At 37.8% G+C, this 18,190-nt stretch overlaps 1 protein-coding gene across 1 annotated transcript; it reads right to left on the bottom strand.

Moving 5' to 3' along the window:
* Positions 1-221: 221 nt before the first annotated feature.
* mrasa (muscle RAS oncogene homolog a) lies at positions 222-18,190 on the bottom strand. The gene is made up of 6 exons (XM_007542219.2): positions 17,836-18,190; positions 6,320-6,565; positions 5,290-5,443; positions 4,290-4,389; positions 3,886-3,965; positions 222-2,547 (listed from the first exon to the last, which is right to left on the bottom strand). Exons 2-6 carry the CDS (start codon positions 6,510-6,512, stop codon positions 2,448-2,450), a joined length of 627 nt encoding a protein of 208 aa, XP_007542281.1. The 5' UTR covers positions 6,513-6,565; positions 17,836-18,190; the 3' UTR covers positions 222-2,447.

Below are 18,190 nucleotides of genomic sequence, written 5' to 3'. Positions count from 1 at the left end.
TTTGAGATTCATGTCAGAAATTTTCTAGAAAAAATAACATTTCTAAGCTCCAAAAGTAAAAGATTTGCAAGAAAAAAAAACTGAGTTGAGATTTTTTCCCCATCTACAATGGTCCTAACACACCATTGTAGCAAAATTTTCTGGACTTGAGAAAGAGTTACACAAATGCAGGAAATTTTTAACTCAACTTGTTTCTATTCGTCAATTACTCCACACAGATTCCAGTAAAGCAGATTTATTTTCATCCCAGGACCAAAATTTGTTTCTTTTAATTTTCATCTTGGTCCACAATATACAGTACAGATACTCAAAGGCAAAAGGAAAAAAAATATATATATTTTTTTTTTGTCCAGGTCTGGGACACAGTGAGGTAACAGACAGAAATAAATTATTCAGTTGCTTAAAAACACTTTCCAATAATCATATCAATAATACAAAAATGGTATCAAACACACATGATGCAATAACTTTTGTAACACATTCAGTATATTTTTGCTCCCCTTCCATCCAGTCTGTTTGCTCGAAAGTCAGTCATTTCTTTTCTTTTTGTTTTCTTGAGTCCTTCTCTGGAAAATGTCCCTTTTAGCAGTAGCTGCTGATAAATGCAGAGTTGTTTCTGCTGAGGTTCCACTTCCAGGCGTCGGTCATTCAGTCAAACATCATACAGAAGCACCTTAATTTAAAACTGCGTAATAATGCGACTTTTGCTTCCAATACAATTTTAAATGATTACATCTCAAATTAGTTGATTGGTTTTTACAATCATGGCCAAGGCAACAGGCATACGCAGGCACACGAGGCTACAACTCCAATCAGCTGTTTGCTTACGTTATCATTTTACATTCAGATATACACATTTATATTTTATATTAACCGTGCCTTCCAGCTCACCTACAGGTTTAAAAAGAAAACATGCCAATAGGAAAAAGTCAGAGATTGTTTTCAAAGTGCAAAAAACGTATTCCTCCAAGAGTTGGTGCGCATCCTGAAGAGGAAGCCGCCCACCAAAACTTTAGTCCAATAACAGTACGAGCCATTTTTCATAGATTAGTCTGCAACGTTCCACCGATCTGGTCTGTAGCTACTGTAGGACATGGCTTTGAGCCAGAAGAGCGCAACACTGCCCTCTTCAGGCAGGTTTCCTAGCACTGACAGATTCCTAAAGCTACAGGATTTCATCCTCTACCTCACCGAGCGCTGATCATCAAATATCGTAGTCCTGAAGTCGATGGGGGAGGCGGGAAAAGCCCCTGGATTGAGATAAAGTGACATCACATTATTTTGGTTTGTGGCCAGTGCAAATCAGCTTCTCCAGCCCCACCGCCCGCTCATTTATCCCTCATCTATTCTACTTTACTAACAAATTCATAGACTTTATTTTCTGTGAAACAGCAGTGAATTTGTCTACATTGCCACATATAATTACATATTTTTGTATATCACATCTGTCATTTGTACACTTCAAAATAAAAGTAAAAAAAGAAAAAGACAGATGGAAAGATATGATCAGAATGAGAAAAACGAAACGTAATGCTCAGACAGAATTGATCACCACTTACAAGCACATAAGAGGGAACAAACCCACTTGTTTTTTTTTTTAATAGGTATAACAAAGTGGCTCTTGGAGTGGGGAAATAAAATCCTCAAGTATCTGTAAACATGGCTCTTACTTGATCTCAATACATAATTCTCAATTTTTTTAATGATCATAATAAAAAAAAAAAAAAAAAAAAAAAAAAAAAACATACTCCACAGCTGACATGGCCACAGTCTATTCAACACGTATTTTTTTTTTATTTCCACCATCCCACATTTCTTCTCCTAACATTGCCAATCCGTAACATGACCTCTTGGTGCACGTTGCACCACAATCAGCTGCAACGCCACCAGAATACCTATCACCACTTCCACATTCAGTCCTACCTTCACTCTCCAAAAAAAGAAGCCCACTGCAAAACAACTGTGGCTTTATTTTCTCCCCCCAAAGCTGTTGTAGAGAGATAATATTAAAAAAAAAACAAAAAAAACAGGCACCACTTTGAGCCAGTTACTCCATTTTCCTTTCCCCTCTCAAACAATTTCTCTGTATTCTCCTCCAAAAACGTGTGAAATCTTGTGCCGTAGTTAGTTACTCTGCAGTTGTTCTGTTTCAGTTTTCATTACAGAAAGAGGAGTGAGGTTGGGGAGAAAACAAAAAACTAAGGGTTAGAAGAGGAAGGTAACACAGTCTTTCCGATGCACCTCGAAGGGCTGAGGGGTCGCCTGTCAGTTCAGCCTTCAGTCTCTCAGGATCCATGAAGCTGTTCAGTGACACGTCTACCTCCGTCTGGCTTTTGTGCTCCAGTAGTTAAACACTGCTGGGGAGTTCCCTGACATCCAAAGGTGTGTATGTTTTTCTCTGTCCGTCTGTGTGTTTATGCGATGAGTGATGCCGAGGAGAAGGGCGGTCACAATATGGCGCAGTGGAACCTGTGGGAACCAGTGGAACGTTCCGCTCTCCACTTCATCTTCTTTTTCTTCTTCTGGTTTCGCTCTGGGACCTGTTGTCTGCAGGTGGGGGTGGGAAGAAAATTTTAGACAAAAATTAAGATTTCAGAGTTCAAATTTGACTGGAATGATTGAACAAAAACTTGTTTTTCTACACATAAATGTAAAGAAATAAAAAAAAAAGACAGGATTTTGTCCGTTTTGATGATGATTTTGTTTTGTGTCAGTTTTTCTTTTGATATTTAAGCAACTTGTATGAAGAGACTTTGCTTTCTTTTGTAAGCTTAATTGTCCCTAATGTACCTGTATTCATACATTGATACAAAACCATTGGACAGTGATGGGCACACTTCCAAGAAAGGGGTTGCTTACCGCTTTTGCTAACTTTGAAAATGTTTGACGACAGTTTCCCATAAATAAATATTTCTGGATAACTTCTAAAGTGCTACCACATTGATGAGTTAAACATGTTTTTGTTTTTTTATTCGTTTGTTTTAAGAAATTTGTTTTTCCTTTTGGCTTGTTGTCCATCATTTTCTATTGCTTTAGTAAATTAACCTGTTGATGCATTTAATATCAAAAAGTTTGACCACTACACTCAATAGAAATGTGAGATTACACAAACCAACTGAAATAGGAAATAACTATATTGCTTTTGATTTTTGCCGACGCCCTTTATATTACTGCAGTACTAAACTTTCACCTCAAGATGGCAACACTGGTTCATCCAGCGGTTCAACCTTGCAGCAACTTCTCTTGGTGCTGAAATCCCATAAAAACTATATTAAAAAAAAATTCCCTTCAACTACAATTGCGGCCAAATATTTTCAGACACAGGAAACTTAGCAAAAGTGAATTAAAATAAAAACAAACAAACAAAAATTTAATATCCACACTGACACGAAATGCCCAAGCATCATTCAGACTGAATTAGAAGAGCAAAATGGTTGACTTAAAGGGGCAGTTTATTTTTTGTCAAGCAAAAGGAATACCACTAGTAAGATTGAATTCTAAAACCAAATAAAGTTTTCCCCCTAGCCAAGACCCCTTTCTCTGACTTCAATGCCACACTGTTACCACAAGAGGGCACTGTTGATTCACCTAGCAGGAACTCATCTATGGCATGCTGGACACACAAACTGTCCACTTTTGTCTCAGCAGGTCAGTCCCAACAGCAACGATCAAACTAAATGGCCACAATGAAAATACATGAGAAAACAAGCCAATTCTTCTGAAATCACAAATGACAACAAAGTGGCATGAAATAACTAAAGGTCATTTTCTGTCGCAACCTCCCAAAAAGCGTTTTAGTTCCTTCTTTTTACCATCATTACTTCTTCTTATGATCCAGATAAGCACCCCACATCTCCTAAAAATCAAAAGAGTTAATGAAGTTACCTTATAACTCGGACCAGTTCATGAAAGGCTTTGTCCACATTCATTGGAGGATCCTTGGCACTGGTTTCAATATACGTTATCTGAGGAAACATAGGATTAACAAAATTTAAATCAATGCTGACAGTATTTAGAGAAGAGGGATGTGAGCTAGAATCATACTCAACAGAGGACAGAAGGGTCGATTTGTATAAACTGCATCATCTCTTCTTTTCTGTCAAACTTTAATTCTCCATTCCTGATGGTGTACTATAAACTCAGATTCTGTGATGGTTCCTTCCTCTTTCTCGCTGCTCTTTGGTCTTTTTGTGTTCACAGTTCAGACAAACCAGTAAAAAGGCTTGAGAAATTAATGCTGCATGCGTTTAATTAAAAAGGAAAACTGAGATCAGCACTTTAGGACTCACATTATGTTTGGCAGCCATCTCCTGGCCCTGGTCTGATGTCACCTTCCTTAGATGAACCAAATCCACTTTGTTAGCAACAAGCACCATTGGGAAGGCCTCCCTGATGGAAAACAGAAAAAAAAAAGATGAAAAAAAAATGAGCATGTTGAAAGTGAACCCATTATCCAACAGACTAAATGGTAGAATGTATTTCTACATTAAATACGCTTGTATGCGTCTTAACTGTCCAAGCTGTTTTAGCACAACAGCTCAGTACTGTTTGAGAGGTGTCTGATTTCTGCAACACTTCAATCCTCTGACAAAATAAATAAATAAAAGCGTTTACACTCTCAATACCCAATATAGACGGACAGCAGTGTGTTCAAGTCTAGCTTCTATTTTTTCTGGTATTTGCAGTTCCTGCAGTGAGAGAACAGGCACTTTTATTCTGCCTTCTTCAACATCTCCAAAAGGAGGCTGTTTTAAGGAAATCTCCAAAAATATTTCTAATACCTCATATTTCCTTTTTGCATAGTGACCCCAAGCCTGCTGATTTGATAAAAGCTATAAAAACAACCCGAAGGAGGCGTGATGACACCACACAGAAATCCAACTGTTTTTTTTTTTTTGTTTTTGTTTTTTTTTAAATCAGGTGCTCTGTGTCCTGCAGACATGTTTAAAAACAATTTAACTAGTGCAGAAAAAAAGAAAATAAAAATACTGAATTCAACTATTTATGAGAGAGATAAACACACACTCTGTTTAACTGCGATGTAAATGTCTGTTCCATTTAAGAGGGTTAGTTCCGCTTATCTTAGCCTTGCTATATTTAACATTGCTGTGCATACATTCTTCGGGGGCCCATGATTCATCACATTATGACTGCAGTCTGTCTTTTCTCTCACATTTATGATGACAGTTAAACAGTCCCTCACATAAAAAGGAGACACTTTTTCCATCAACTTAGGATATTTTCAGACACTAACGTCGTGTCGTGTCGTGCCGTGCGTCTCCGTCTCACCTGTCTTTGACCCGTAGTATGAGTTGATGGAATCTGTCCACATGTTCGAAGCTGGCCTTGTCCGTGACAGAGAAGACTATGAGGAAACCGTCTCCTGTCCTCATGTACTGCTCCCTCATCGCGCTAAACTCCTCCTGGCCTGCTGTGTCCAGTACTGGGGAAATGAAAGCATGAACTCCCTTAATAAACCAGCAAAATTAGCACTTCATATTTCACGAATTACACGAAAAAAAAAGAAAAAAAAAAAAAAGAGTTCCCTGCTTTCCAGGAAACAGAAAATGTTTGACCATGAGCATTCTTTCCATTAAAACTGCAGGCCTTTTGCCATCATGTGCTAATGAAATAGAGGAGTAATTCATTTACAGTCTTGGTAAAAAGAAGCTAAAAGTCCTACAATCTTTTGCATATCACAGCATAACAATTATCTGGTCTTAATCTTATGACTTTGCCGTCTTTGTTCAAGTTGATACTCGTTTTTAGCATTAGAAAGTAACGATTAGAAGATCTGTGAAAATGAATGTATTTGCAAAGACATTTATTTTTTGCATGTTAATTAGTGATTTATTCCTCGAGTCAGTCTGTGTTCTCATTTTTGACTCTCCAATACTTCCCTAGATTCTGTGGCTGAATAAAATAAACAAATAAAAAGCCCAAATCATCATTGGTTCTCTTCAAAAATGCCACCGTGTCGTACGTCCAGACTGGGGGGAAATTCATTGTAAAACAAAGTCATGCTGCTTTAATTTTAAAGAGAAGAGGCCTTGCCCTGGTAAAACTTTAAGGCCTCCGATGCATACAGTTAAAGTGCGACACTTTTTTCTTTTATTTTCAGCGATTTAGATTGTGTTCCCAAATAAACGGGACACTCTGCAGCAGAAACAATGAGCTGTTTGATGTTACATAATTTCTTCCACGTGTAAACCCCCAGTATGTTATTACAGCTGTCGGAGAACTGCTAATTACCCATGTGTGTAAACAGAACTAGCAACCCAAGGCAGCAAACGCTTTTTATAAAATAATTCGAACTCACCGTCCAGTATCGCCCACTGCCCATCTATTTCAGTGTGTTTAAGGTACGAGTCCTCTATAGTGGGATCATAGTCTGGCACAAAGATCTTCTGGAAAAACTGGATGGTTAGAGCGCTTTTCCCAACGCCACCGTCCCCCACCACCACCAGCTTGTAGGTTGGCAGGTTGTCGCTCGGCACGGCGCTGGTCGCCATGGCTACCTCGACAGTGGTGGGAAGAAGACTAGAAGGTGGCTGGTGAGACACACCTGGTTGAAATGGAGGACAGAAAAGAAAGAAAGGGGTTGGGGGAAGAGAAATAAAAGGGGATTGACAACAAAGGAGAGCAGGAGAGAGAGATGTTAAGGCTTTTTTTGTTGCAGCTGCTTGCTCGTCGCCATGGAGACGACAGATCATAGCTAAGGGTTGGAGATAAAAGCAGAAGGAAAGGGGGGCAGATGAACCAACTACAAAATGAGACATTGCATTTAAAATGACTTTTACCTAGAGCTGAGGGGCATTAATTTAACATTTAAAACTTCACAGAGCAGGAGAATGAAAATTTAACCAACCAGGCAATGTAAGAATCGTTTTACCCGGGTTCAGTTTTGGAAAGTTAGAAGATCTATTTTCCATGGCTTAGAGGTTCATATCACTGCCAAAACCTGCAAGAGCTCCAACATGTTGTAACAAATAAAAAGTCTGAACCACCATTTCCATTCGTTTTCCATTTTCTATGTCAAGATATGGTCTATTGTTAAAAATAGAGTAAAATAAAACAGGATAGAAAAACCCTTAGTGACCCAGTTGGGAAAGGCATTATAGTTCACTTCAAGCTGAACTCTGTAATCCTTTTGCTTCACAGCACAAAGACAAACGACAATACTTGTTGCCTAAACAGAGTTATCTAAATCTCACCCCACATCAGTTAACAATGAACATTGCACACACACACCCACTAAACACCTTGTGTTATTGTACAGTCCTTCATGCTTAAGCAGTGTTATTTAACTGGATGAAGGTGAGAATAATTGAGTTGTTAAACTGATAGCATTTGCAGTGCGACACTTGATATTGTCAACCAAATGGCAGGAGGTTATAATATTTAAAACTCAAATTTAAGATTTTTAAAGACCATTATGAATGAAACTTCAGACCTGACACGTCACAGCACAAACATACAATTTATTTATTTGCAATTTTCTTTTGTATCGGTGAGCCAAACATCGTCCAGCCAGCTAGCAATAAATTTGCAATTACCCATGATGGACGTTTAGCAGCCAACTGGTGTTTGTGGCTACCAGCATTTACTATTCATGACAATTTACTAGCGTAAATAGTCCTGCCACAATAAATTTTAAGACCTGTGATTGGCGTATTTAAGGCCAACTTATTTAGTTAATGAATTTAAAACATTTTAAGGTCTTAATTTTGGGCACATCAATTTAAGGCATTTTATAGAAGTGCAGACAGCCAGGGTTAGGGAATTTAACGCAAACCGGCGGTCTTATATTGAAGGACGACCGATTTTAAACAACCGTACAAGATAACAGTCTGTTGAAAAGGAACTATAGACAATACCCTGAAAAAAACAATATTGAAAGACGGAAGTAATTAAACATTAGAAACAGAAGCAACCAACTACTGACGCTCTGCTAATCATTCTTAACATGTTTAGAACTGGACTCAGTGTTATGCAGCTTAATTAAAACAGAAAGATTTTAGCTTGAGGGGTTATTCTGTATACTCGTTCCCTGCTTAAAGACAAACTGTCAATAAATCATCTGTATGGAAAGACTAGTGTTTTTTCCACAACTGCAAAAACCTAAAAAAGTCATTTTGGATTTTGGTTTAACAGTGAGATTGTTATATCATGATGATATCCCATAGGCTGTGGAGTGCAGGCTGACAGAATAAAAGAAAATTGTGATCCAAACTCTTTGACTCGACACACACATCACAGCAGGAGTCTGTCGTTAAAGCAGCTCTCCTCTTCTGTAACGGCGTCATACAGACTGGATCAAGACGCCGATGTCATTTTATTCTTGACTCTGATCCAGACTCTATGGTTCTGTGTTGTTGCAGGTCATATTTTTGCTGCTTTTACTCTCGATGTTTTGTAACAGACAGGAAGATCTTGTTATCAAAACGTGGTGCTAGCGGATAGTCTGCTGGCTGTGGTGAAAGTTGTGTTGATTCATAACATTTCTAGGCAATTTTCTGAAGAAATCATTGAAAAAATAGTTAATTATTCCCAATGGAAAAGTAATCTATTTTTTTCAAAAAGCTGTTGCTTATAGCTATGAGTAGGAATGATCTCCTGTAGTGGTCTGGATCACAGCAATTCTTAAGAAGCTTCTGACTGAAGGCACTCTGCTGTAAAATAGTCTCGTTTAAAGGATGCTCAAGGTTGTACATCCAGGTTTTTGGCCATATCAGACACATCCAACGACTGTAGGGGGCCAAAAGTCTGAGGCATACAGCATGAAAAGAAACTGAGTTCAGTGCCGTTAACAGTGGAGCAGCAAATGACTAAAACCCAAGTATTTAAGAATTAAATTGCATTTCTTTTCCTATATTTTGGGAGCGTTTAGTATGAAGAGAAACTGAGGAAATCATTCCACAATGGCTTCTCTGAAGAAAACTAAAGTAATGGTTTAAGAAACAGGGATCAAACATTAGTTTACACTGAGAAAAACAAAGTCAGACATTTTATTAAAGTTCAGAAAGTTTTATATAGGAAAAACAGTAAATCTGCTTTAATGTCAGGCAAACTGAATTAGTTGCATTCCAATGGAAAACTACAAAAAGCCTCTAAAAAAATGAAGCAGCATTTGTCACCAGTGTTTCAGCCCATCATTGTGGTGAAAGCTGCTCTATAAATACAAGAATGCCCTAAATCTAAGTAAAAAGAAAACCCACAGCAGCCTGAATACAGTTCCATTCAGAATGACATACCAGATGGTCCAGTATGTCCAGAACCAGCAGAAATATGACGGCTCAAAGACGGATAGCTGTAGCTTGTAATTATAACTCCCCACCAAGTTAAAATAAACTTTTTGTACGAGTGCAAGAATCGGCACAAGAGTGTTTTTCTGTTCGGCTGAAGTCGGAGTGCAGTTCTACACGGAGCCCATCCACGATAAGACCGCCACTAAAAGATCGGGACAAGTGGGGAGAGCGGGAGACGCAAGAGGAACAGGATGATGAGATTATTCATAAACGGAAGAAAGAGGCTGAGGAAGCAGAGGCACACGAGGACAGAGCCAAACAGTTCAAATTAGGCCTGAGTCACCACAACGGGCACCACCTTTTCATGGTTTGCTTCCTTTTTTGAGTAAAGACATATTTAGACCCAACCAGCTCAGTTGTTCCAGTTTATGACACGCAAACTACAGCTTGACTTGTTTGTCTGTTTCCTATTAAAAATCCAATAAATATACTTGAGGCTACAGCATGGAGCAATTAAAAAAGGGGTAGAGAGTGGGTTGGTAAGGATCTTACACAATCTTTTGTTCTGCTAATCTATTATTAGCCTGGTTAAACAATTTTGTACTGAAATGTTCTGAATTTGCATGAATTTACATTAGCAACCTTGTTCTGCTTTTCAGTTTCAGAGAACTCCAAATAATCTTCTGCTTTTAGATTCAGTTTGCATACACATCTAAATAAACATGCACTTGATTTTGTTTAACACATTTTAAAGATGGTTTTAATACACCAAGGAGGCATAAAATACTTTAATTCTTTCAATAAAAACAAAAATCTCCCTATTCTCCAATATGTTCATATTTTCTTTGCAACATGAACTTATTTTTGCTAATTCTTGAAAGACAGCCGATAACACTTAACATCTTTCTGCTTGACTTAACATCACTACAACACAGTTTAGGGCTGATCTATCATCTATTTTGATTAATAATTGAATATTAAAAGGCGCTTAGGAGATTTTCCATTCCATTTTCATGGAAATTTAACAATTTCCCATCTTAAATGCAAAATGTTTGGCACAGTTCTGATTTTAATTACTGCATCGAGTATGTTCTTTAGCAAATGGTCTTTTTATGCATTCATATACTCCGTTTATCAATCAACCAATTACTAATTTAGTTGATGTTTAATTCAATGATAGATTTATTACAATTAATCAAATTAATTTTTTCAGTCCTAGTAAATATTAAAGCAACATCTGAAGACAGTAAAATATATTAGCTTGGGCACAAATTGTTCTTCCAATCACCCTAAACATACAATAAGATCAGTTAGAAAGCAGTGATTTAGTTTGACTGCCACTGGTCATTCCTAATTGGAGGCAGTTGACACAGAAACAAAGGTGGCAGAACCATGCCACAATGGGAAAGCGAAATGGCCCAAACAGAGTCTAGAGTGGGATGCAAAATGCATTTTATACGGTTCCGTTTTGGAATATAAACATTTGATAATCTTTACTACAAAGTGATGCTCTGCGATGGAGAGGATGTGATGACAGGAAAGTGGAGAGATAATGCAGAAAAATTGAAACATGATGCCAACGTCAACATGTTGTTGATTTTGAGGGCTGTGGTGAGTTAATGCACTTCTTGTGGAGAAATTGTAACATTCAAAATCAACAACAGACTTCTGTATGAACACCAGGAATTAAGTGTTTCACACATTTTGTTCTTTTCATCTTTGATTTTTCTATATTGTGAAAAATGTACCTCGGTTATAAGATGGTTGACCCTGTGCATATAAGAGAAAACTCAGTCTTTTGAGAAAGTGGCCACTTATCAATCATCAGTAAATCAATAAAATAAACTTTAGCATGCGTCTGATTTCTACTATATTAAAAAAAGAAAAGATTTTACTTAGAGGCTTTTCAGTCTGAGCAGTGAATGGGTTAAACTCTGAAGCCCCCACTTTTCACACAAGTATGCAAGTTCAATATAACAGCTCCTCTCTGTCTTACTTTAAAGCCTCTCAGCTGAAGTGCACAAAAAAGCCACACATTCACCAACCACTAGCACAACACCCCCACCCACGCACCCATTCCTCCTCCATCCACCAGGAAACAGCTGTCAGCTGGCCAGAGTCCATCCTTTCCTGCTCGGCACAATAGAGGGAAGGAAGATGTTTCCTTCCTTTCCCGGGCTGAGCAAAAAGACTTACGTTCCCGACACAAAAAAAAGGCTCAGCAGTTGTTGACTTAGTTGGGTTAAAAAGCTGTACCACAATAATCCAGCAGTGCCAAAGACAGACTTTCAGGAATTTCTAACAAGAATTCTTGCTACCAGTTTCAAGCTTGTTAAACACGGAGAGTCTTTGCTGCAAGACAGGTCACCACCCACCAGGGCTGGTCAGGATGTCCCTCTGGTGAGGTGAGCACTCCTCTGAAGCGCCCAATAAGTGCAATCAGAGGTGAGAATAAGATCTGATCGCTAATCTGTCCAACAATGGACAGGGTCATGCTTGATGTTTGCAGTACTGTCCACATGAGGGCTTCCGTTTGACTTCTTGACAGCATTCTGCTTTAAAAGCATGCATGCTTAATCTGCCAAACCATAAAGAATACAACTTCCTCAATTTAACAAAAAAAAAAAAAGCTGCTATGTCACAAAGTCTGTAAATTTCAGACACATCTGCTACTGCTGACATTAAGACGCTAGCAGCAAGGGGAACATTTACGGGTGACGTTTGTGTGTCAGCAGCTAATATTTTCTCTCACAATGGCTTCGGGAAGCCTCTCAGGGACTTCTTGGAGAAATCGCCGGTTGCCTTCTTGAGAAAGGATAAAGAGATCTCCATGTTCACGTGGGAACGGAGCAGCAGCATAACTCACAGAACACAAACAAGGAAGAACACACCCCAGCCTGCAGAGCCGTACTGCTAAACACTCATCGAGCTCCAAACTCCTGAAAAATCTAAAAACCACCTTCAGTATTTAAGAATTTGTTTTTTAAACATAACATAAAAAAAGCTTTAAAGCATATCTTTAGCAGGAATTACTGCTACTGTTGCAAAAATGCATAAGTTGACAGTTATGTTGTAATGCATAACATTTATTAAAATAAACAAACACGCAAACAAACAGTAAAAGCAGAAGTTTTGTCATGGTTCTGAATAACCTTCATATTTGAGTCTCATTTCGCTGTCAAATCTTTTAAGAAATCCTCATGTCTAATGTCTAACAGATATGAGAGTTTAAAGGAGGATTTCTTTTAAAAATAAAATAAAATCAAGAGCAATCTCATTGTATATGTTCAAAAAGGAATGGGAAGATGATGAAATAAAGATTTATTTTCTTTTAAGTCATTGCATGATATTAAGGAATATATTTCATTGTAATTACACTGCAGTCCAATCCAAGTCATTTACAAAAGAAACACATTAAAACAACAAAAAGGGGCACCAACTACTTTGCAATTTGTCTGATTGGGAATAAACATCAAGAAGTTTAAAAAATCTTGAGTTTTGAGTTCTAATACTCAATATCGGGTTGAAAGCTTAAGAGAAAAGAAAATCATAAATGTTTTGAGTTCATCAGCTTGAAAAGCTTCAGAATCTTTGCAAAGATTAATCTGTTAAGCGCATCTTACTTTGGGTCAGACAAGGCCATTTATTCTCTCAGAACCAACTTGGGTTTCTGCTCACCTCCATCTCTGAGGGAAATTAACTTTCAGCATGTGCTGGTCTTTGGCTCAGATATTTAGGAAATGTTGGTGGTTTCTCACTTTTTGGACATTCAGAACCAAATTAATTATGTAGAAGAATAAGAAGCCACTAAGTGATGTTGAGGGCAACGAAGCAGTGAGGAAACAAAACAAAGATGTGCAGGAACAAGCTGACCGGGTTTGATTTTGATTCAACAGGGCTGTTTTTCTTTGGAGCGTAGGTCAGCATATACACCCCAGTGGCTCTGCTGCATCCTGGGAACCAGACGTCACAACCCTGATAACTAGAAGGAAGAGGATTTTGGGAAATGTGTGTTGCATTAGACATCTAATCAGAAAGATCGGATCTGCTATGTTGACCAACTACATTCTTTAAGCGGTTAAAGATAAAATGCCATCCGTCACCGGCCGGATCAGTCTCACATTCCAACTGTAGTCATTCTATGAAATAAAAGGTTTACATTTAGAGTTTCTAATACAATAATCTGCATTTAAATTACAGTGACAAATGGGCTACTTAAAAAGCTCTTTGAATTTGAAGTTATAAAAATATAAAAATTAGATTACCCATATTTAAGTGGACTCTTTGGCATGTTAGCTATGACCGCCAAAGGAAGTTCTTAACATTGACGATTCTGAGACGCAATCTGCATGGAATGAGAGTTAGTTATGGCCAGATTTAAAGTGACAGTGAAACTTTAAGAGTCCAGCAAGAACATCTTTAAGTGGTCACTACAGTTATTTGGTTGCAAGACAGCACTACGGACTAAGCTCATTGTTACAGAAGCTTTATATTTTTTAATAACTCTGCCTCACTTCAACAGTTTCTCTTGAATTTCAATGAATAAGGATGCCAGCCATAGCCACTTCTTTCCTGTTGGAAGTTACACAGAGCTGGATCCATCCAACCATAAAAAGAAGATGTATGTGGGGTTAAACTTAAAACTTTTTTGATCATGTAGGAACAGATCTGACACATGGACATGTTGCACCCTGCAAAGTCTAAGCACTTGAAGAGGTTCCTGTAGTTTGAAAGAGCCATGTCCTGCTCTGACCTTTGTCAACATTTAATGACAACTTTGTTTTCCCTTAGTGGCTTTCAAGGAATGTCTGGATTTCGTGACGGAAACCCTTTACCACACACCAACTATACAGACAACTGCAATTTAGGAGTAAATCACAATTTATTTTAAAACCCTAAAGACAAGACCTGGGTAAGTTACCAATGCTGAGGCGTGACCAGTCTGCCCATTACAAGGTTCCGAAAAGCTCATTTTTTAAAAACAAGACACCAAAGAAACTTTTGGAACGATGCGTTTCTCAAGCTATGCAGAATAGAGTGTAAGACAGCACTGTCCCTCCCCAACTTGTTGCTTAATTGCTATTTAATAATCTAGATAAATTAAGGCCCTTACTTAAGTTGCCAGCAGAAAATAAAAATAAAAAATAAAATTACAATAATAAAGTCAAAATAAAACAAGAAGTTGTCATATTGCCATAATAAAGTTGTAATAGTTTCTAAGCATGACCCTCATACTTCGTTATATAGTCTTTTTCTTAGAAGAAATAAAAATTTTACTGTTAGGAAAAATGTCCAGCCTTAAAAACAGACAAACTCCACTGGAGCAGATTGCCTGACTAATTTACCAGATAGTATTAGATTGTTATTCTTATGCAACTCTGTAAAGTGACAATTGGCAAGGGATAGTACGCAAGCGCGTATAAACTACTACATTTAGTGTATTTTATATCAAATTAGTAAATAAATGTCGAGATATAATAATCACAGCAGCAACAGGAATAAACAGTTGATTTTTTGTTTTAAAAGTAACACAAAAAAAAAAAACATGATACCAAAGTATTTTTCTTAACACAAATATCTAATACTGGGCAATGCCAACAGTAATATGAGAAACATTTTTAGTTAAAGTTAAAGTTTAAGTCAAATTATAAACGTATATGACAAACTTTCAAGGCAATCACAGTCCCTATGCAGCCAAAGCATAGAGTAAAATTTTGTGGATGACATATTTCCTTTTTTTTTTTTTAACTGAACCTATTTTGTACATTCTTGTACTGAATCCAAAAGAATCACAACATAAACTAAAGATTGTGTAAACAAACTCTGTTATCGTTTTTAAATCCAACTGTAATATGCCAAACATGTTAGGGAGTGCACTGCCGGGACAAAAAGGGATCTAACAAATTTAATATGTACTGTAGTTGTGGCAACAGGTTTTTTTTTTATTTTGTTTTGTTTTTGGTTTCTTCATTCCCCAACTTACTAGAAAACACTAGTAATATTCTGTCACAAAAGTCATATTTTTGGTCCACATTAAAAAAAAACAACTATGTAACTAAGGAGATTAAATTAATAAAAATGGCTTAAGAAATGCCTACCACATCACTGACTCATCAACATTAAGTAATACATTTTGCTGAAAGTGCATCTCCATGTACTGTGCTTAAAGATGTCCTCCAAGCATATAGTCAAAGTATTCACAAAGCTATCAAAACTAAAACTCAGTTATATTTAAGAAAAAAGAAGTTACTTATTCATGAAGTAACATTTTGCATATTTACACTGTTCCAGATTGTATAGATGGGGAAAAAACAGGTATTTACTTAACCTGGCAATGCTTCTTTTGTTTGATGCATAAACTCAAATAATCCTGTTTTCCCCTCATTTCTGTTCAGAAAAAGAAAACACTTCCTTAGAGAAGACCAAAGAAGCTGGATCTATTTTCTTACTTTCATCGTCCAGGTGAACAGTACTTAAATGCAGTACAGTCCAAATCAAATCAACTAACTTTGCAGTGCCTTGCAAACTTATTCTTATCACTTTATTTCACATTTTGTCATTCAAAACCCACAAGGCATTTTATTTGGATTTTATGAGATAACGCAACAGAAGGTAGTGTTAAATTGTGAAGTGGGAGGAAAGTGATACAATGTCCAAATCTTCTCACAAATGAAAACTTGTGACATGTATTTGCAGTCAGGCCCTCTGAAGTCTTCGCAGAACAACTTATCACTGCAGTTAGAGCTGCAAGCCTTTTGGGCTATTTCATCTATCACCTTTACAGATCCATAGACTGAAATCTTCGTATAAAACAGCTCAACATCAGCCTAATTGAATGGGTAGCATCTAAGCTGATTGCTGATTGGATTTAGGCATTTCTAACGCTCGGCTCTAAAACATAATGCTGTAAATCTGGCTGTGTGTTTGGGAGGGTGAACCTTTACCCAGGTCAAAAGTCTTTAGCAGCCTCTAACCCAGTGGTCTTCATTATGTCCTGTCCTTCATGTTTTGGGGGATTCCCTGCTGACACACACCTGACTCACCAGCGGGGGATTTACAAGCTTCTGCAAAACTGATGGCGGAGGCAACATGATTGCGTTTTGCTTGTAGCTCTAGCTTTCAGATTTGAGAATTTCCCTCTGTATCCCCTAATAAGTTTGTGGCAAACTGCAAAAGGGATGTCCAATGATTTTTTCTCATCCATAACTTTATTTTTTTCAACTTTCTTAAGGCCACAATTCTGAATGGTATAGTTGATTATTCTGTCAATACCTGTGCAGCTTGTTTTGTTAGTTCAGGTCAAGGGTCTGCCACTTGTGGTTTTTACTAAACCATAGAGGAAATGTTTTTGATTATGTTTGCAATACAAAATTGTTGTTTTAGGAGTTTTTTTATAAGTTATTATGCAAAATTTGCATCTAATAATTACAACAGAATTTTAAACGTAACTAACTTCAAACTATGCTACCCATCCTTCTTCATTTCCCACATATAAAAAAGGCTCCCTTAATTTTACTGTTTTTGTAGGGGATTTGTTTTGTTTTGAGATCTGAAAATAAAAAAGATCTGTTTAATTCTACAACAAAGCATTTTATGTAGTACATATCTGGAAATCATTTCTAGAACCTCAGAGTTTGATTTTGCAGCAGCAGGTGCAAAAGTGAATCTTTGAATAAAAAAGGTTGCTGTGAGTACATCCCTCAACTTTATACTTTTTATACTTTTTTTAGTCACAATTTTTTTCCATATTTACATGGTTCTGTCACGTAAAAATCATAAGATACACTAAATCTGTGAAACCGGAAAATGTTTGAGATTTATTTTGCAATCAGAACATAATTTACTTGCAACAATTCAATCAAAAAGGCAGCATTTACACTTTTGTGTGCTGATCCAAGACTTAATGGCAGATAATCCCGGTTTAGCATTCCTGTAAAGCAGTTTTAGCAGAATGCCAAGGTTTTTCCTCCATAGACAGACAACCAGATGATGTGATGATTTCACAACCCTATTAATAGTGATTAAAGTGTGCTTCCTGCTCCAGACTGACTGCTGCTTCTGAATGATCTCATGCTATGATCTGATACAAGAAGAATCCCTCTGTTCTCTCCGTGTCCAGCGCTTAAATGTCCTCACTAATCCCGCTTCAGAGCCGCTGCTGTGGGTGTGTGTGCGTGGAAAAACGAGAAAGGGGCCCGTCGTGAAACACAAACACTGCAGCAGGGTTTTCCCTCATCACTTGTGACAAACGCCGTGTTTTTCTTACGTATCCCACGGGGGGAAATCTGCTACACTGGAAAAAAAAAAAAAAAAAAACAAGAGTCAAGGCCCCGTCGTTCTTGTCTGTCTCTGTGAGCAGGAGTTGGATGCAAACGGACAGCAGCCGCCCCGGAATATAACAAATATGATTCGTTTAGCAACAAACAAACACCCTAATTAAAAGCAGCTCACCTCCTATGAATGCTTAGCTGGCTGTCATCATTCTGAGCTTTAATGAGCTCCTCACATCGGGTTCTTTTTCTTTATTTTCTTCATATAAACCGAACATTTTCCGTTAAGGGACACCCGAACACGACCTGCCACTCACCGAGTCGAGCTCCCTCCCTGACGCCGACACGACCGCCGTCCTCACGCCGACATGTTCCTCCTCATCTCCGCCGTTTTTCACAACGCCGCCGCCGCGCCGCCCTTTAACATCCACAGGCTCAGAGCTGCCCCACAATCTGCGAAACAATACGCTCAGTAGCCAATCTTTGTATTGCAACAGCTGATGCTATAAATAGAAATGCCCGGAGGGGTGGACGAGGATTCTGGATGACACTGGAAATGTCGTTGATGTTGATTTTTCTGCTTAAAATCATTCCGACGTTCCTCGATAGTCTTAAAGTTTCTGGTTGTTGCTTGTTGCGACGGTTATTTTCAGCTGGTTAAGTGAAATCTAC

This window comes from Poecilia formosa, unplaced genomic scaffold (assembly GCF_000485575.1).
Source record: "Poecilia formosa unplaced genomic scaffold, Poecilia_formosa-5.1.2 Scaffold666, whole genome shotgun sequence".
In the NCBI taxonomy this organism is placed as follows: domain Eukaryota; kingdom Metazoa; phylum Chordata; class Actinopteri; order Cyprinodontiformes; family Poeciliidae; genus Poecilia; species Poecilia formosa.
Note: the sequence above shows the minus strand (reverse complement) of the source record. Positions and strands in the feature narration are given on the sequence as shown.